The following is a 21325-nucleotide window of genomic DNA, read 5'->3' on the forward strand; positions in this document are numbered from 1 at the left end:
TCCCTTACCACCCACTCCGCCCCCTCCCTCTCCCCCCCCAATACCCAGCAGAAACTATTTTGCCCTTATTTCTAATTTTGTTGTAGAGAGAGTATAAGCAATAATAGGAAGAAACAAGGGTTTTTGCTGGTTGAGATAAGGATAGCTATACAGGGCATTGACTCACATTGATTTCCTGTGCATGGGTATTACCTTCTCTAGTTCCTGGTCCCCTTTTCCTATTGGCCTCAGTTGCTTTTAAGGTATCTGCTTTATAAACTACAAAATATTATAGATCTGTAAAGCCCGAACATACAAATTGTCCAGAAGAAAGTATAGGATAACCCCCCACTTCCCCCCACCTTTTTTTTTTTTTTGCAGTATTGGGGCTTGAACTCTGGGCTTCCTGCTTACTAGGCAGGCACTCTACCACTTGAGGCACTCTGCTAGTCTGGGATAAAAACTGTTGTAAAGCAGTTACCCAGAGACTTGTTAGGTATAAGATAGACAAATAGATAAATTGGACTAGAAAAATTAAGAACCTTTGCTCTTTTGTTATTATTTTTTGTTGGTGCTGGGGAGTGAACCCAGGCCTCACACCTGTTAAGCATGTGTTCTATTGAACTAGACTTCCAGCCCCTAAACTTTTTCTCTTTGAAATGCTCTTGTTAGAAAATGAAAAAACATAGACTGGGAAATTTTTTTTTGTAAATCTGAAGTATTCACAGTATACAAATAACTATTGAAAGTAGATAAGAAAACAATCTAGTTAAAATCGGAAAAAGTCTGTACATATAACTCACCTAAGAAGCTATGTGGGTAGAAAGTAAAGACAAAAAGATGCTCAACATTTTTAGTCAACAGATAAATAAATGCAAATTAAAAAACACAAGGAGATCCCACAATGTTTTTTAAACTTAAAAGCATGGACCATATCAAGTGATGGTGAGGCTATGGAATGACCTGAACTCTTAAAACACTATTGGTGGTAATATAAATTAGTATAACAACTTTGTAAAACAGTCTGGCAGTTTCTTACACACTGAGACACACACAAGACATACAAACTCTAGCCATTGCACTAGCAGCGTTAACCCAAGAGAAACGAAAGCATATGTCTAAACACAGACTTGTAGAGGATAGCAGCTTTTTATTTAAAACAATCTAAAATTGGAAAGAACTCAAATGTCTATCAAGATGTAAACTATGCTATAGACATGCATGTTATAGTCACAAACTATTGGAATAGACAAAATGGATGAATCTTAAAATAATTATGCCATTAGAAAGAAGCCAGATAAAATGTACATACTGTCGGATTTCATTAGTATAAATTCCAGAAAATCAAAACTAATGTATGGTGACAGAAAAGTAGAAAGGTAGGTGAGGGGACCCAGGTGCTGTACGTGGGCATATAGAAACCTTTTGGGGTGATGGAAATGTTTTTCTTGATTGTAGGAGTGATTTCAACACATATAAAAAATGTTCACTGCTACCACAGTGTGCACTTTTGATATCTGCAGTTTATTGTATGTAAATTATACTTCAATCAAGCTGGTAGAAATCAACTGGAGGGCAGGAGGTGTAGTTCAGTGGTAAAGAACTTGCCTAGAATATGGGAAGCCCTGTGTTCAATTCTCATCACTGAAAAAAACAACGGAAAATTAATTGGAGATAATTTTCAATTGTGCAATGTTTGCAACAAGATGTAATATTAGCACATAACGCAACAGTTAATTCCTCCCACACCCGTAATGTCATGAGAAAAAAGAAAAAAAATCAAGGAGAAGTTTGTGGGAGAATGGAAATATAATAGAGAGGGTGAACTCATTCAGGGGACATTGTAGGCATGTATGGAATTATCACAATGAAATCCCCTGGCATTATTAATGTATGCTAATTCAAAAATAAAATTAAATTGAAAAAAAACAGGCAATGCTAGAGATGTGAATGCTAAAGTTGGGTTGAGATATGCTTGTAAAATTACTGATCTGAAAAAAATGCATGTTCATTTACCAAGCTAGTTTTCCATTTTGCAAAAAAAAAAAAAAAAGTTGGTACTTTTTCCAATTTGGGTATTTGGAGGCTTAAATCCTGGTGAACAAATTAGGAAAACTCACATACTTCCACATTGCATCATGGTCTTATGTCATTGCGCTTCAAAACAAAGCAATCACAAACAGGTGGGGCCTGTTGGGGGTGGGGCCTGTTGGGGGTGGGGCCCCGCCCTATAAATTCAGGGCAGTGCGCACGTGGGCAGCGTCGGACCTCACTATACATGCTCACGCCAGAACCACGTGATCTGCGGTGCTCTCGCGAGACCTACGTAATGGCACAGTGCTTTTGGCGCAAGCGCCCTGCGCCTGCCACGCCTCAGAAGCATGCACAGTAAGCGTGTGCACGTGCGCGACTGCGGGCGAGGGCCAGCCTTGGTGGCGGGTGGCAGGCCGAGTACTGGCATGTGGGGCCAAGGACACTTGGCTAGCGCGTCTGTGGCGGAAGGTGTGAGGTCAGTAGCAGGCCTTGTGGCGGGGGCTACCGTGGCTGCCTCGAGGCGGCCTGGGGTCGAGGGTGTGTGCTTGGGCTCCAGACCTGGGCCCAGGCCTTCGGCTAGGGGGATGCCGGTCACCACCCACCACGACTTTTCGGTGTGGTGCCTGAAGGAAAAAAAGGCCTGTCAAGGAACTGGGTTTCGTTCGTGGTGCGGGACATGAACTCCCTTCCCGCAAATTCTGTGCCACAGATCTTAAAGTGATTGTAGAAAACAGCGTCCTAGAGCAAGTGGCGGGATTTCCAAAGAAAACATTTTCATTTTACTAAGTTCAAGACTTAATGCATTCCGGAAAAACTCAGTCTCCCCAAACAGGTTCCAACCTGGTCTTACACCTCATCAGTTAAAATCTAAAACTACTTGTTAAAATGAATTTTATTAATCCTTGTTTTAAAGAGGTTTCGATGCCACTTAGAATATTTGAAACAAAAATCTGTAAGTTGAGCAAAAGTCAGAATAAAGGTTTAAATCTTTATAAACCTTTTTAAAAATAAATCATTAACTCTGTGATGCAGAGGTAACAATTTCCCCTTTCCTAGTTGAGTGCATTTAAGACTTTGGTATAGTGGGTGTTGTTAGATAACTTACAAAGCTCTCAAAAAATTATTTTTAAGAACACGGCATGCTCCCGGATGTCTTTTTTTAAAGGCAGTTCCCTGAAGGGTTTTTGTTCTTAACTTTTTTTTTTTTCCTTTTGCTGTTTTTATCCTGTATAGAATATTTGTCTTAAAATTCAAGGCCACAAAAGCAGTGTTGCGGGTGGGGGAGAAACCATGACACCAGCTAATCATGTCATGTTCACTCCCTGTCAGATTGTTGCTGTCTGCCTTCTGTAAGTAACTTTCTCCCATCCAACACTAACCAGGCCTGACCCTGCTTAGCTTCTGAGATCAGATGAGATTGGGCGAGTTCTGGGTGGTATGGCCATAGACTGTAAGTAACTCTGTGAGAAGGAAATAAAATCAGAATTGAACACTGAAAGAAACCCTTTATTTTTACTTTCCTTTAAGGTTCATGAATGGAAAGTATAATATTCCAATGTGTCAGGAATAAAATTGTAAAGTAGTAGGATATCTTTTGAACTAGTTTGCAGCTGGTAAAGTATAAAATCATGTAATGAAAATTATTTTTGAAGGGACAGAATTCAATATATTTTAGTGTTTAATCCCAGGTTATCTTCAAAATACCACTATTCCTTTAACATAAAATTGCCTGCCAGTCTCAAATAATTGTTGTGTTCCTCTTTGTTTACATTGTGGAAACCCTCCGCTTGTTTGAGACATTAATTTTGGTTAAGAAAGATTTGGGTGCTAGTGCTCACATCTGTAAATTTAGTAACTTGGGAAGTTATTGGAGGATGAAGATTTGAGGCCAGCTGAGGCAAAAAGTTCATGAGACTCCCATCTCCAAAATAAGAGCAAAATTGACTAGAGGTGTGGCTCAAGTGGTAAAGGGCCTACTTTGCAAGTGGTAAGCCTTAAGTTCAGACCAGTCACCCTTCCCCCAAACGTGCACATTGTTTGTAAGTATTGTTTTATGTAAGTCATCAAAATGTGAATGAATTATCTTAGTGTAAATTTGTAAAAGTTTGGATAAGGATAATTTTATGGCTAGAGATTGTATGATGAAACTACAGTATACTCAGAACAAAAAAAGCAGTTACAGGAGAACTAATTTTCATTCCCATCAGCAGTGAATTAGGGTTCCTTTCTCCCCACATCCTCACCAGTATTTGTTGTGTTCTTGATAATAGCCATTCTAACAGGAGTGAGGTAGAATCTTAAAGTGGTTTTGATTTGCATTGCCTTTATGGCCAGGGATGCTGAGCATTTCTTCATGTATTTTTTGCCTATTTGGGTTTCTTCCTTTGAAAAAGTTCAGTTCATTTGCTCATTTCTTCATTGGGCCACTGATTTTTGGGAAATTTAGTTTTTTGAGCTCCCTGTATATTTTGGTTGTTAATCTTTTGTCAGATGTGTAGCTTTCAAAGATTTTCCCCCATTCTGTCTGCTGCCTACAACCACTATGAAAAACAATATGGAAGCTCCTCAAAAAACTAAAAATAGAACTCCCATATGATTCAGTAATACCATTCCTAGGGATAGACCCAAAGGAATGTAAGTCAGATTACAACAAAGGCACCTGTACACCCATGTTTATTGCACCATTATTCATAATAGCTAAGATATAGAAACAGCCCAGATGCCCCCAACTGATGAATAGATTAAGAAAATGTGGTATTTATGCACAATGGAATTTTATTCAGCCATAAAGAACAATGAAATTTGTCATTTGCAGCCGAATACATGGAATTTGAGAACATCGTCTTAAATGAAGTTAGCCAGGTTCAGAAAGCCAAAGGCCACATGTTTTTTTCTCCTATGTGTAATGTAAGCCTAATACAAATATAAGCAATGTTCTGAAAACAGATCAAGCTAAAGGGAGGCCACTAATGAGAGAGGGAGGGTAAAAGAAGGAAGTTAAGAATGTGAATATGGTTATGTATTTCTATATAGGAATGAATATAGAATTGTTAAACCTGTTGAAATCACCATAAGAAGGGGACTAAGGTAGAAAGGAGAAAAACAGGGATGAATCTATTCAGGTTATAGTATATGTTATATACATGGAAATGTCACAGTGAAACTCCTTGTATAGCTATCTTAAACAAAAATGTCTTTTTTCAAAAATGATAGACAGGAAGGTAAAACAGGTCCTGTCTGGGGGCTGGTCTGGTAGGGGGAGGGGTGGATGTAAGGAAAGGGCGTATATACGGTGGAAATATTATGTACTCATGTATGAAAATGGAAAAATGAGACCTTTTGAAACTCCCCCAGGAGTTTCAAACTCTCCCCCAGGAAGGGGGGGGAGATAAAGGAGAAAGATGGAGGGGGTGAATTCAGCTATGATATAAGAACTTTTGTAAGTGTCACAGTGTAACCCCAGTACAACAGTAATTAAAAGTTAACAAAAAATAATTATGGAAGAAAATACATTTGAAATGATTTTTAATATAGAGTTTAAATTTTGGTAACTTAATTAGGGCAAAACACACTTCTAAGAATTTGAACATTATGTGGTTTAGTCTTTATTCATTGATAATAGATGGATTATTATAATCTAATTAAAGGTATTGACTTGTTTTAGTCTTTCAGGAATTGTCCAAATGGATGATGATACACATTATAATAAAGGTACTGACAATAAAAATTATTTTGGGGTGTGAGAGCTAAATGATACAGATTAATTTCTGATTTTCTTTGCATTTGATTTGGTTTTAGTTGAAGATGTGGTTGGAAGTCACGTAGAAGATGCAGTAACATTTTGGGCTCAGGTAATTAGAAGCCTGGTTTGTTTCCCTCTTTCCCCTTCCCTTCCCTAACCCAAGTCTTGCTTAACAAAACAAAAACCTAGGAATAAATATATTTATCAGTGTCATTCTTAGTACTCAATTATTATTTAGCACCAGATATAATTAAACATAAATGGCTGCAATTTGGACTTGACTTGAGTTATGAGTGGTATACTTATAATACAGCTGAGTTAAACAAAAATGAAAATAAGCAAGATTGTGACTTCAAAATTACATTTAACATGAATATCTTAGGCTGCATAAAATGTTAGAGGCTAGAGACTTGTGTTTGTGAAGTGATAGCCCCATCTAGTGGTCTTTTATAAGATTGTTTCTTGAAAGGTAAGTTTTTAAATCTGTCATTTTTTTTGTTACAAAAATTTAGATTTCTAACTCTGCTTTGCTTATGCCTTCAACACATTCACACCACTTTCTGCTCCTCTGTAAGGAAGGCACACTTGGTCCTGTCATGGACACATTTAGCACACATGGAATCACCTCAGGCCCTACCAATGTTTTCCATTTTAGGCAGTATCATAAGGACTTTGGGTCTCACAGAAAGAAGCCCTTAAAGTTGGCTTGGTCACCCACCACAAGTGGAAGTTTGGTGCATTCCCAACTTTCTTGGTATAAAGGTAAACAATTCAGTTACCAGAGGTTTTGGACAGAGTAGTTTTGTTAGAGGCTGTATTGTAGGAAAGCCTGTGATGGTATATCAAACACTGGACCATTCTGAGTGCTCTTCTGCTACCTCAAAGAACTTTTCTGAAATTTCTAGCTCCTCAACTGGTGGCCAATTAAGGGAATAAAGATAGGGAGAGGAAGAAGCCACCATACCTCTAGAAACATTCCAGGAAAAAGAAAAAGGAAACTCATTTTTTCTAACATTTAAATTTTAACTTGAGATACAATACTGTTCTCATTGAAAAATTTGAAGCACTATTGAAACATTTCTAATTTACATTGGTAGGCTGTAAGTCAGGTAAGTGTATTCCAACTTTAAATACAGAGTTAAGCACCGACATACTGTGTTTTAGAATTTAAGAAGGCGAATCCCTTAGTACACACAATTTCCACTAATTCTTGATTTTGTGAACTATACATGATAAGGGAGGGAAGGGAGTTACGTTTCTCTATACTTAACATAAGTTATGGAAACTCCTTTTTTGGTGGGGTAAATTGGCAATATGTGTGTGTGGAATAGAATTTATGAGAAGAAAAGTTACAAAAGAATATGATTAGCCAAGAATTCTTAAATACCTATACAAAACATTGTAGAAGTATGATATTCTTAGAAAAATGAAGGCAAATTTGTATTTCTGCTTATGTGCATATTCTCCAAAGGGAACTCACTTATTGTAGTTCTGTGCCCACTGTGTCTACATAAATAGCACGTGTCACTCTCAACAGTGCCCTAGGTTAGATAATAAATTATATGTTTAAGCTCTTTATATAGGAACATCATATATTGGATTTAATATTTTTTAGATCAGTGCTGTCTAAAATATGAGAGATATGAAATATGAGAATATAAGAGATATATGACTAATTTAAAAAATATTTTTAGTAGCTACATTGGAGGAAATAAAGAAACATAAAATTAGTTTCAATAAATTTTATTTAACTCAATATATCAAAAATACTGTTTCAAAATGTAATCAGCAAGCCGAGTGTGGTGGTGCAAACCTTCAATCCCAGCTGCTTGGGAGGCTGAGGCAGGAGGATCTTGAATTTGAGGGCAGCCTGGGCAACTTAGCAAGACCCTGTCCCAAAATAAAATAAAAACTTGCCTGTGTGAGGCCCTGTGCTCATTCCATAGTACTCAAAACAATATGCATACACATATAGATAATCAGCATAAAATAGGACCAAGATGTTTTGTATTCCTTTTTTTCTTCTTAAATCTCTGGAATCCAGTGTGTATTTTAGACTTTTAACACATCTGGAATCAAATTAGCCACATTATAGTTTAGTATTTGCTACATATTGGTTAGTGCAGCTCTGTTTTTTTTCTTTTTTTTAGTGTTACTGGAGTGTGAACTCAGGGCCTTGAGATGGCTAGGCAGGTGCTCTACTACTTGAGCCACCCCTTCAGCCCTTTTTTGCTTTAGTTCTTTTCAGGTAAGAGTCTCACTATTTTGCCTGGAGCTGGCTTCAGACTCCTTCTTATGCCTCCCATGTAGCCTGCGTTACAGGTATGAACCACCATGCGCATCTCATTGGTTGAGACAGGGTCTCACTAACCTTTTGGCCTGGCTGGCCTCAAACCATCACTCTCCTGATCTCTACCTCCCATGTGGCTTAACCCGAGTAGCTCTAGACTTTGGTTTCAGTTGAATTTATATGTGAAACTGTTGATTAAATTTGGAGCTATGATTTAAACCAGCAGACTTTCTCTGTAAAGGCTCAGATAGTAAATATTTTACAGTTAGTAGGCCATACAGTCTCTGTTGCAACTATTCAACTTCATCAGCTCTGCCCTTGTAGTTCAAGAGCAGCCATAGACAATGTGTGAATGAATACTTGCAGTTGTCATCCAATAAACTTCATGAAAACAGGTGGTATTATTTGCCCATCTTTGATTTAAACCATTAACTTGAGGCTCATTTAGACATTTATACACATCTTAAACATTTGTTAAATGGATAAAAAGTTTTAAAAAATAAAACTACTAATGGTATCCCAAAGAATAATGATTGTTTCAGGGAGCAAATTGTAAAATTTGATTGGGGTTAGTGTGAGGCATAAGCATGGAGAAGAGTAGGTGGAGATTTGGAAACACATAGAGGCAAGCCAGAATGAAGATCTGCACGTTTTGTTGTTTTGCAGCCATGGTGGATGTCTACCAAATAAGTCACTTATAAGAGAACACTTTATAATTATTGGTATGCCTGGTTGGACGAGGGACAGCTGAAGGAATTCTTAGTATTTTGCCTCTTCCTATTCCTTTATTTGAAAGAAGGAATCTCCATTTAGTTTCGTTTTTATAGTGACAAAGTAGGGTAAACTTTTTTTTTTAAAGCAAATTCTAGCAGTAGTTCTCAAAGGTTACGTCTACTATTTCTTGAAATCAGTTTAAATTTAGTTTTTTTTTGTGTGTGTGATGACATTGATTTTCATCATTAAGTCCTGGAAACTGCTTTTTTAGAGTGTTTCAGTCATCAAAGATAATCATGTTCTTTCTAAGCCTTATGGAATACTTTGCTAGTATATTTCTTTGGAGTCTATATGTGTGTGTACTTAAATTTTTTCACTTGGGAATAAATTTAGACTTATAGGAAGGTTGCAAAATTAGCACAGAGGGTTTCTGTATACTTTTCACCCAACTTTCCTTAATGCTAATTTCTTATGTAACCATAACACAATGACCAGAAAATTAAAATTAATATTGGTTCAACACTATTGACTTTATTCAAACTTTACCAGTTTTTTTCTTTTCCAGTATCCAACACTTCACATTGTATATCCTTAGTCAGTTCCAACCTTTGATACTTTGTTATATTTTCCTTGCATTTCATGACTTTTGATACCTTTGATGAATACTGGTGATTTTATAGACTATCCCTTAATTTAGGTTTGTTTGATGATTTCTCGTGGATTGGCAAGAATACATAGAGTGTATCATGTTAGGAGGTTCATGGTGTCATTGTATCTTGTTATTGCTTATTGTAACCATGATCTACTTGGTTAAGGTGGTAACTTCTGTTTTCTTTCACTATAGTTAATATTTTTTCTTCTGTCCTTAATAAATGTTTTAATGAGAGACGCATCGGGACTGTCTAATCTTGTTTCTCCTCAACTTTTTCACTCACAGATTTTCTTATTTATCACTATAGCATTTGTGTAATGATTATTTCCATTATTTTTTGTCATGCTGGGAGTTGAACTCAGAGCCTGGTACTTGCTAGGCAATCACTCTACTAATTGAGCCAGTCGCCAGCCCATTTTCTGTTGGTTATTTTTGTGATAGGGTCTTGGCTTTTTTATTTTTATTATCATATTATTATTGTACTGGGGGTACATTGTGATTTACAAAAGTGCTTATTATATAGCTTAGTTAAATTCATCCCCTCCACCATTCTCCTTTATACCCTCTTCCCCCATTCTTAGGATAGTTTCAACATATCTCATTTTTCCATTTTCATACATGAGGATGAAGTCATGAAGTATTAAGGTCTTCCTTAATGCCCAGGCTGGCCTGGACCGCAGGCCTCTAATTTATGTTTCCCTGAATAGTTGGGGATGACAGGTGTGTACCCTGTGCATTGGTCGAGATGGGGTCGTGCAAATGTTTTGCCCAGGGTACACATTGAGCTATTTTTCTCCCAATCTCTACCTCCCAAGTAGCTAGGATTACAGGCTTCAGCCATTGTGCCTGATTTTTAATTCTTATTCCTGATGCATTTATTAATTGTTCTTCTGTAAGGAAGAGGTGTCTCTTCTGCCACTTATTTGATTATTCATTTATTTACATTAATACAGACACATGGATAATTATTTCATGGGTTGTAATCCAGTGTCATTATTTTGTTGCATAAATTATTCAGCTCTATTAGGACAAAAGTTGGTCAAAGAACATAGGTTGGCTACTTGTCCTTTAAACATGTCCTATTCTTTTTTTGAGAACTTCTTTCTGCCATTACATGTTCTAGGATTCATATTTTATTTCCTAACCATGTATCAATCAGTCTTCCAGAAACCTGTTTCATATAATTTAATAAGATTTGGTACCTTGTTTGAATTCCAAGTAATTTGAACACACTGAGAAGTAAATTTTTCTATAGCCTACTCTCGTTTCTTACAGGAACTCATTTGAATGAGGAAAAAATACTGACACAATTTGATCTGATATCTAATGTTCCAAAATCTTTTAAAATCTCATGCTTACTAGGATCTTCAGTTATTTAACACTGTCAAATGATATTTTACTGAAGCTCAGATTTTTGTTTTCTTTCTAGAATATCAATAGAAATGAGGATATTATGAAGATTGGCTCTTCACTGTCTGAAGTTTGTCCCCATGCCAATTCAGTTTTTGGGAATCTTGATCCAAAGAAGGTGATCCATATTCTTGGTATTGTCTAATCCCACCTGTTAGCTTACTCTACAATAAGTTTTACGGTTTTTGGAATTTGGATATATTTGAAAGGAAGAGGCAGATTTTTAGAATTTGTGTTACTACACTTATAGTAAACTTATTCATTCAATGAACTGCATATTACTTGATTTTAAAAAAGGAAAGAAATTTTAACATAAGTTACCACATGGATGAATCTTGAGGACATTATGCTATGTAAAATAAGCCAGTCACAAAAAAATACTGTATGATTCTACTTACATAAGTACCAAACTCAATTATAAATTCCACTTACAGAGTAGTCAAAATCATTGAGCCAGAAAGTAGAATGGTAGTTACCAGGGACTAGGGTGAGTGTAGGAATAGAGATGAGTTGTTTAATGGATACGGAATTTGAGTTGTATAAGATTAAAATTTATGGAGATAGATGGTGTAGTAATGGAAGCAAAATGATATGAATATACTTAAAATATGCCATCGAACTGTCCATTTAAAATGGTTAACAAAGTAAATTTTATACTATGTGTATTTTCCCACAATAAGAAATTAGTGAAGAATATAATTAAAAGCTACAGTATCCCACTCCCCTCCAAAAAAAATCTTAGAGAATACTTGGTAGGTGCCAGACATTGTGTTGAGCATGAAATGTTGAAGAAAAAACTTAGAATACTGAACAAAATACTTAGAATCCTTGCAGTTGACACTGATTCATAAGAAATGGGTAAGAAACACCTTTTTGAAAAAGAATCTGATTAGCCTTTTCTCCCTTTTTTTCTTGAGGTATAACTTATATTCGGTAAAGTGTAAATCTCCTAAGATCTTAAATGTGCAGCTTTGTTGAGGAAATTTTATATAAGTATGCTTCCACATAACCACTCAGTTCAAGATAATTGTTCTGTCATCCTGGAAATTTCCCTCAGGCCCTTTCTTAGTCGATTCTTAGCCAATAGTTTCCTCAGAAGAGGTAGCCATCATTCTGACTTTCATCAGAATGCCTATTTTAAATCTTGTTCTGTGTATTTCACTGTATATATCTGGTTTCTTTTGTTTAATACAATTTTTGAGGAGGTTCATCCACAGTGTTGTGTGTATTACTGTATTGGTAGGTTTTATTTTTTTAAACTTTGCAGTATTTCATTTGCACAAATGTAACACAATTTAATTGTTTTGTTTTCCTTGGATGAGCAGTTGGATTATTTGTCATTTTTGGCTACTTAGAAGTTGTTTGAAATCCTTATGTAAGTTTTCTATTGGGTATATTGACTGATTTGTTTTGCTCAAAACAAATTTGTATGCAAAGATGTTCATACAAAGATATTTATTTCAACATTACTTGTAATAGGCAAAATTAGAGGTTAACTATCCTTTAATATTTTACAGTAGTAGTAGTAACATTGATGGTATTTATTTTGTTTGTGAGGCAGTATTCTAAGTGTTCAATATGTACTAACTAATTTATCTTCATAGCAACCATTTAAGGCAGGTATTGTCATTACTTTATACTTTTTTTTTGAAATTGAGGCACAGCCAGGATAACTTTATGAAAAAAATGATCAAATATTCAAACCCATAGAACCCACCTCCTTAACTGTTAACCCTACATTGGAAAAATTAATGAGTTTTAGTAGAACCTTACTTTGGAATACTAAGTGACCATTTTTGGGGTGCTGGTACAGGAGTGAGGCAAGTATAAAATTTAAGGAGGCATTTATGCGAGTGTTGGGTTGGTATGTGTTTGCCTTATTTGCTTTAACTTGCTTCAGGCCCTGGTTATTTAAACATGGGAGGTTGCTGTAGTCTAAATATTTACATATCCCCAGAATCCAGAAGTCCTAACCCCCAAGGTGATGGTATAAAGAGATAGGGTCTTTGAGGGAGCTTGTTTGCCCCTTCTGCAATGAAAGTGCAAGCAGATGCCATCTATGAGGAACAGACCCTCACTAGGTACTGAATCTGCCAGCAGCTTGATCTTAATAATGTTTGTTATTTATGAGATTCTGATTTTAAATTATTTTGTGATAGCAGCTGAAACAGGCCAAAACAGAGGTAGGTCTTTGAATTCTTATATGGAATATAAGAATTCTTATATGGTACAGAATAGTTACATACCATGAGCCCAAATATGTTAATAAGAACCATACATATGTGAAATTAATGAGAGTGGTAGGAAGAAGTTTTATTCTTTATCTCTTGATATGGTTTTTTTTGGTGCTGGGGCTCAAACCTAGGACTTGTGCTTTATCACTAAACTTACTCAGCTCCTTGGTTATACTTTGATTTTCTTTTTAAATAATGCACCTCTATTAGTTTTGTTTTAAAATAATTAAAACCCCAATGACATAAGTAAAAATGTATAAGAAAAAGAAATTTAAGCCAGGCTCCAGTGGCTCATGCTTACAAATTCTAACTACTTGGGAGACTGACATGGGAAAGATCACAGTTTGAGGCAAAAAGTTTGCAAGATCCGCATCTCAACCAATAGCTGGGTGGAGTGGTGTGTGCCTGTTATCCCAAGCTATGTGGGAGGTTGAGATAGGGAGGATCAGGTTTAAGGCCAACTTGGGCAAAAAACTTTGTGAGACCTTCTCTCAATGGAAAAAAAAAGCTGGGTGTGGTAGCACATGCCTGTCATGTCAGTGACAGTGAGAAGCTTAAAATAGGAAGATTGTGGTCCATGCAAGCCTGGGCGAAAAGTGAGACCATATCTCCAAAATAACCAGAACCAAAAGTGGCTCAAGTGGTAGAGCTCTTGCCTTATAAGCATGAAACCCCAGTATTAAAAAAAAAAAAAAAAGGATACTTATGAGGAAGGAAGGTAGCTTGGTGCTAAGCATCAGATGGGTAAGGTAATGCAATTGTAAGATCTTCAAATTTCTTTTAAAGAGTTCTTGTAGTCTGTAAACATTTAATATTATTATAAATTAAGAACACTTCATTTTCTCTGTTGAATGTAGAATAAATAATTTGCATTGCTACAAATTCAAACTAGCTTTAATAATAGGTATTTGATTATAAATTATTACTTGCCACATATGATTACCCATACTTTGTAAATTTTTTGTAGTGATCCTAGTGGTTCTCTTCTTTTCACCAAATAGAGACGTCAGTTGCTATGAGTAATGGATTTGTGAAAGGAGAAGGTTGGGCCCAGGAACAATGAAAATGAAGATACAATTCTTTGTTCTCAAAACAGGACTGTTTGGGACAGACTTACATGTTTGTGATTATTTGCATTAATAGAGCCAAGAGTTTCAGATTCCTCATCTTTATCGGGTCCCAGCTCTATTCCTGGATAGAACTATTCTCAGTCTTGCCTCACCAGGGTTGCAGTAATATACCATGTTTGTTACTTGTCCTATACCAAATTGTTAATTAACTATATTGGTATATTACTACAAAGCCTTAATTAAAGAGTTTGAAAATGGAGTAGGACTGTTGATTATCAGCTATTTCGCTGCTTACTAAAAAATGAAGTAAGGTGGTTGAGAGGGGTGCCATAGCATTAGTGCTCTCTTGCCTTCCAGTTGTTGGATGTTAGCTGAGGGAACCAGAGTTAAGTACTATTTGAACACTCCTGTCATTTATAGCATTTGATTTGTTTGATGTAAATTTGTGTGTCTGAATTGATTTGTACTTTGTTGTTTTGGGATATTGAGGGTTTTAAGGTTTCACACTGTGTATTACTTTTGCTTTAACATAAATCTGTGAATTTGTCCTAGTTCAGAGTGATGTTTTAATTTAATTTTATACTTTGTCATTTAAATCAGTGTTCCTTAACCTTTTTTTCATTCCCTTCTATGGAGCATTTTTAGAATTTTTTTCCCAAATGGGTATTCTCCCCTCAAGATACTTTAATACCTTAGATATGTAATGTATTTATTAATTTTGTCAGGTAGGACTGAACTTTGGAAGGCTGCAAAACGTTGTAATAGCTAAGATTTTTCTTCTCCTCTACCTCCCCCTCCCACTGCCAAAGTCACTTTGCATTCCCTTGGTGAAGATACTTCCTCAACTGAGAATGTGTGATTTAATACAGTTATCAACCTGGAGTGATTTTATGTTCTCACACTTCCACTCCCAGCAAGCATTTGGCAAAGTTTGGAGACATAGTTGGTTGTCACAACTGGAAGTGGTGCTACTGACATCTGGTGGGTGAAGGACAAGGGAGATGTTGGTAAACATACTACAGTAGTACACAGGCAGAGGACAGCCCTGCTCTCTCCTCCAAAAAAGTCATACAGTCACAAATGTCAGTAGTGCTGAGGCTGAGAAAATAATTGAAAGTATGTAAATATTCTCTTTGCTCTTCTATTAAATATTATTAAACTAAAATACAAATTTAAAACAAATGAAAATTTAACAATTAGGTTGCTGTCTTGTTTTATCCACTAAATATAGCCAAGAAAAAGGTTTGATTTTGGTGTTGCTTAGTCAAATCAGTGACTCAAGAGGTAGAGTGATTGGAGAAGACATAGTTTTATTTAGTGGACAAAGAGTGGAGAAACAAGAATCTCTGCTGGCAAATCAACCTCTCAGTTCCAGGGAATTAAGGAGTTACAGAAATAGAATAAGAATAGTAAGGGAGAGAGATAGGCTGTTGTATGGGAGGAAGATTCATGTCATTTCTGGAAATAGGTGGAGACCTTTGAGCATCTTGGGTGTCACCTCTTTTCATCCCTTTGATGGTCTGGTGTTTTCATTCATGGTGGGAGTAGATGTCTTACTGCTGCAAAGGAGATAAATATAATACGAAGACAGGTGCCAAGCCTTTTTGTCTTGTTCCGGTTGTCATATCAGACATTTACAGGCCCAAATGAAGAGTCAGTGTTTTCAGCAAAAGTGGCTTTGAGTCCCTAAAAGTAACCTTTGGTAACTGTTACTATTATAACCTACACAGCTTATTATCTACTGCAAAGCTAGAAGGACACTAATGTATTGCCTAGCTGTGTGACCTCTGAAAGTAATGGTTTTTAAGTCAATTAGGAGCAATTGAAGGCTTACGTAAGTGTTATCCTTGATAACAATAGCACTAACATCCTTCTATATAAAGTAAAAAGTATAAACATCTTTCCTGGTTTATAGTAAATATGTATTATTAAGGACAAGAATTAGAATGATGTAGAATGTATTTGCCATGTCTAGGTGTTATAAAAATTGTGCTTACTGTGTCTTCAGACATTAAGACAATGAGACAATGTGATTTAATATCTTCGGTGATTGTCCCTTTTTTTTTTTTTTAACGTTCTGGACTTTTTTTTTTTCCTTCTCCACTCCTCCCTTCCCCTCCCCTTCCCCTCCTCTCGTCTTCTTGAGGCAGAGTCTTGTTATGCAGCCCAGGCTGGCTTTGAACTCACTATGTAGCTCAGGCTGAGTGTCAAACTTGCTATTCTGCTTCGGTCTCCTGAGTGTTGGGATTTACAGGTGTGAACCACCAGGCCTGACTGAACTTCCTGGATTTATTATTTTTTTGACAGTCATGGGGTTTGAACTCTGGGACTCATGCTTGTTAGTTAGGTGTTCCACCACTTAGCCCTAACTCCAGGCCCTTTTGTTTTAGTTATTTTTCAGGTAGCAATTTTCATTTTTTCTGCCCAACCCCACCTGGACCACAGTCCTCTTACTTACACCTTTTGTATAGCTGGGATGACATAATGGGTGCCAGTATGCCCACCTTTTTTCTGTTGAGATGGATTCTCTATAACTTTGTTCCCTTGGGCTGCGCTTGAACCATGATCCTCTGAATCTCCACTTCCCAAGTAGCTGGTATTACAGATGGGAGCAACTATGCTTATCCTGAACTTTCTAATTTTTTTATACCCTCTCTAATTCCTCTTTTTTTTTTGGAGTGACATAATAGCATAATGGACTCTGAAGTCAGAATTTTGAATCTTAGTACTGCTGCGTACTTCCCTGTGAGTTTGGGTATACAGTGGTGAAACTGTCTCATATAGTTGTTGTTAGAATTAAATCAGTATTATATGTATAGTACTCATTTCACAGAGTAAATGCTTAATACATGCTAATTTTTATTCTGATCTCAAAATGCTTTTTATCAAAATGCTAAGTTTTCTTTTTCTTTTTATAGATTTATGGTGGATTATTTTCTGAAGATAAGTGTTGGTACAGATGCAAAGTACTGAAAATCATCAATGATGAAAAGGCAGGAAATGTGTTTTTTTATGTTAAGGAGTATTTTTTCTGGCTCTAAAACTTGATGCTTGTTTAGCCTATCATTTTTATTAATAGTAGTAATAAGGTCTGGTTTAATGAACTTAAGAATTGATAAAAATATGTTTTTTCGTAGCAAACATGAAAGAAATAAATTGCTTAAAAAGATAAGCTGGGTGCTTGCTTTGGCAGCACATATACTAAAGTTGGAACGATACAGAGATTAGCATGTCCCCTGCACAAGGATGACACACAAATTTATGAAGCGTTTCATATTTTTAAAAAAAAAAAAAGATAAGCTGGGTGCTGGTGGCTCAGGCCTGTATTCCTAACTACTCAACAGGCAGAAATTAGGAGGATTATGATTCGAAGCCAGCCCTGGGCCAATAGTTTAAGAGACCTTATCTTGAAAAAACCCATCACAAGAATGAGCTGGTGGAGTGGCTCAAGTGGTAGAGTGCTTGCTTAACAAGCATGAGGCCCTGAGTTAAGCCCCAGTACCAGGGAAAACACACACACAAAAACCCAAACCAGGTAAGATTCAGGAATATTCTAATAGATGATATAATTTGTGGGTTATTTTTGGTGACTAGTTAATTCTTTGAACTTAAGTTATTAATAACTATGGTTCTTACTAAGGCATAAATTTAAAAGTTCATTTTGTTAAGATTGATGCATAGGCTAAGAACATTTGATTGATCCTGAAGTGAGGTGTCTTTTTCTTGTAAATATCATCAATAATAAAAGATTGGTTTGCTACCTTCTCATGCTTAGGTTAATGTGATAAGTTGTTTTTGTGTGTTTTAAGCATTTTATTTATTTATTTATTTCACATTGAGAGCTTGTAAGAAATTTAAGGGGATTTTGGGGGAGTTAAGATTCTAAATTGCTGGTGGAAATTGCACATTGCAGGTTGTGTGAAGACATTTCTATAGGCTTTAGTAGTTTTTCTACATCTCTCTGGATTTAAAATATGTTTTATAATATGTATTTTGTAAATATTTTTCTTGGTGTAATAAAGTGATAAGATGAAACAATTTGATTATTGCTTTGATTAACTTGTTAAAAAAATCTCATTATTTACTATCACCATAAGTAATGGTTTATCTTAATGAAATCAAAATCTCTTTTTCCCATAATTTGACAGGAGAATATATTTTACATTTGCTCTGGATTGGCTTTAACTTTTAAAATTAAGTAGCAAGATGCTATTTGACTTTGTTATAAACTTTTTAAACTGATACAGAATTGGAGGTAAGGGTGAATTTGGTAGTTCAAGGTTTAGCTGGAGTGGGTTTAATTTTATCAAAGTTGCTTGATAAAATCTGGAAAGGTTTTATTGTTTCTACCTTAAGAATGTTGATTGACTTTAACATTAGGAGAGGTAGGAAGGAATAAGTGTCACAGACTCATGTTTATTCAAAATACAATTTTTTAAAAGACAAAATGAGAAATGGTACCATTGGAATTTAATACCAAATGTAGAAATCACTGAATTCATGATTATTTGTTTTGAGTTTATTACCAGAGCTCTGTTTCTGAATGTATTTGATCAATTTGAGATAAAACTTACAGATAATTAACAGAAAGCAAATTGTGTTTTTTAAAAAATATTTAATTTCAGTTCATTGTTAGTATTTGTCTCCTGTTTTTTCTAGTGTCTGGTTAGGTACATTGACTATGGAAATACTGAAATTCTAAACCGGTCTGATATAGTAGAAATTCCTTTGGAGCTGCAGTTTTCTAGTGTTGCCAAAAAGTACAGACTTTGGGGACTACAAATTCCTTCTGGTCAAGAAGTTACCCAGTTTGATCAAGTAAGTCACAGATTAATATTTTTGTGGATGAAAATAAAACTGTGTACTTAAAAATGTAATTGTATTTAAATCTCATTAACTTTGCTTAAAAGGCTAGATAAGTTAGCAAAAAATGAATTGTAAAATAATTCAGGGCTGGGGATATAGCTCAGTGGTGGAACATTTACCTAGTATGTTCAAGGTCCTGGGTTTGATCCCCAGTACTACAAAAAAGCACAGAATATTTCAGAAGCAATTATATAATATAATACAGTTTATATTTTTTCCATTAAGTTGTAGGTTAATAACCTTTCTTCTTTAATAAATACTTTGACCAAGGTAAAGCCTTATTTTGGATTTCTTGCATGCCTGAGATCCTAGAGTCTTAAATTTACAAGACTTAGATTTTATGACTGCTCACCTTATTGTAAAAAGAAGGAAATTGTTGTCTAGGAGAATTAAACATGTTATTTGGAGTCATAAAGCTAGTTACTACAGAGCAAGGGCTAGAACTCACATCAATTACTGTTTTTATAGTAAGATGATAGACAGATCTATGCTGATTGAGACAAACATGAGTCAAGAAAAAAGGCATTTTTAAAAAGTTTTGGAACTGAAGAAATAACTTTCAACTAGGAACGTTTTTGTGTGCTTCATAGATTTTTTCATAGGTGGTACTACATATAAACATCTGGATGCTTAGCTCAGTAAAAAGGTCATTGATCAGAACTGAGCTGATTGGCAGGCTTGTCTGGAAAAAAGAGTCATTCTTGAACAACTGGTTAAGATCATATTCAAGAGATTCTTTGTGCTAATTGTGATTGGAGACCATAAGTAAAAGGAATCTGACTTTAGAGAAAAGTCTAAAGATTATATTTCTATGTAAAAATTCTAAGAATGGAGTTGTGTAGCTTTAGAACATTCAGCTTTTGTTCACTGGAACTTTTCTAGGAAGTAGGTAATGTCCATTTGAATTCATTTGCTGTCCAAAGAGAGAGGTTCTTGATATATTGGATTCCAGGTGCTAGGGGTGTGGCTTAAGTGGTAGAGAGCTTGCCTAGCAAGTGTAGGCTCTGTGTTCAGTCCCTAGTGTCAGAAAAAAAATCCACATATTCCAGCAATAAGTTTCAAAAACTCCCCTAGGGGTAAAACTTGTACTTGGATTTTAGATAAACTTTCAACAATAATGGTTGAAACTAAGGGTTTTTGTAGGTAAAATGTTAACCAGAAAACAACATCTGCTTGATCGGAATCCTAATGTGATACATTTCAGTGAATTGCATTTTGAATTTGTTGGCTTGGTTCATCTCATTTGCTTGGTGATGCCTTTTGGATCACATTTGCTGTTTATATTGTTATTCTTGGTCAATTCAAGCCTCTTGATATATGTGTTTCTAATTTTTTTTTGAAACAGGATCTTGTAAGGTAGCCCAAGTTGTCCTTGAGCTTGGATACCTCTTGTCTTAACCTCCCAGGTGCTCAGAATACAGGCATGTGCCACTTCCTCTGGCTTGTTTTTCCAAGTTTTTTGCTTTGAAAACTGAATAAAACCTATGTTTTTGTTAACCTAAGTATTTTGTCATTTTGGTTTGTGGATTAAAAATTCTCTTTTACGGTGATGGTTGGTGATCCTTGAGCGTGCATAGTTTGAATCTCCTCTGCTCTTTCAAGTGTGTTTTTCTAGGAGCAAGAGTTCTTAACCTGGTGTTAAATTTTATCACAGTGAAATCATTTCTTTGTAATATCATGTATTTTGTGCATTTAAAAATATTATTCTGAGAAGGGTCCAGAGATTTCACTAAACTGATAAAAGAGCCCTTGGTACAAAAAGTTAAGAACTACTACATAGGTTTCACTTCTACCCTCTACACTGTTGTGCAATTAAAAAGAGGTACAACATTTAATCCTTACCAATATTATTTAGTTTCTTGGATCCTGAAAAGGTTTTTAATTCTTCTTCCTCTTCTTCTTCTTCTTCTTCTTCTTCTTCTTCTTTTTTTTTTTTAAAGCATAGCCTCCTTATATTTTCTGGTTTTTAGTCTGGTCTTTACGTTCTTGTTTTTCTGATTATTATTGGCATGATCTCTTATTTAACTTGCTATGTTTTTCATATTTATCTACTGAGATTATAGCTAAACGTAAAGCTCCTCCTCCTAAGAGAAATATGGTTCATTGATTTAATTATGTCCCTATTTCAAGGAAGATATGAGTCAGTAATTTTGAGCAGAACTCAACTTTTTTTTTTTTTTTTTCATGACTGGGGATTGAATCTGGGGCGTCATACTTGTTTGGCATACTTGTTTGGTACAGTCCTTCTGTATTTGAGATAGTCTCACTAACTTTGCCCCAGATTGACCTCAAACTTAAGGCCTTCCTGCCTCTACTTCCTGAACAGCTGAGATT

General features: G+C 35.6%; 1 protein-coding gene and 1 non-coding gene across 2 annotated transcripts in view; both read left to right on the forward strand.

The window, feature by feature from the left end:
* The window catches only part of Stk31 (serine/threonine kinase 31), a 127632-nt gene that overhangs the window by 33212 nt on the left and 73095 nt on the right, over nt 1-21325 (forward strand). Inside the window, exons 2-6 of the mRNA XM_074065157.1 lie at nt 5678-5724; nt 5812-5864; nt 10841-10939; nt 17044-17118; nt 18785-18943. Coding sequence (XP_073921258.1) covers nt 5697-5724; nt 5812-5864; nt 10841-10939; nt 17044-17118; nt 18785-18943 — 414 coding nt within the window. The 5' untranslated portion in view covers nt 5678-5696. The remainder of the gene's footprint in view (nt 1-5677; nt 5725-5811; nt 5865-10840; nt 10940-17043; nt 17119-18784; nt 18944-21325) is intronic.
* LOC141420984 (U6 spliceosomal RNA) lies at nt 17303-17406 on the forward strand. The gene has a single exon (XR_012445692.1). It is a non-coding gene; the product is annotated as a U6 spliceosomal RNA (small nuclear RNA).

This window comes from Castor canadensis, chromosome 2 (assembly GCF_047511655.1).
Source record: "Castor canadensis chromosome 2, mCasCan1.hap1v2, whole genome shotgun sequence".
Taxonomy (NCBI): Eukaryota; Metazoa; Chordata; class Mammalia; order Rodentia; family Castoridae; genus Castor; species Castor canadensis.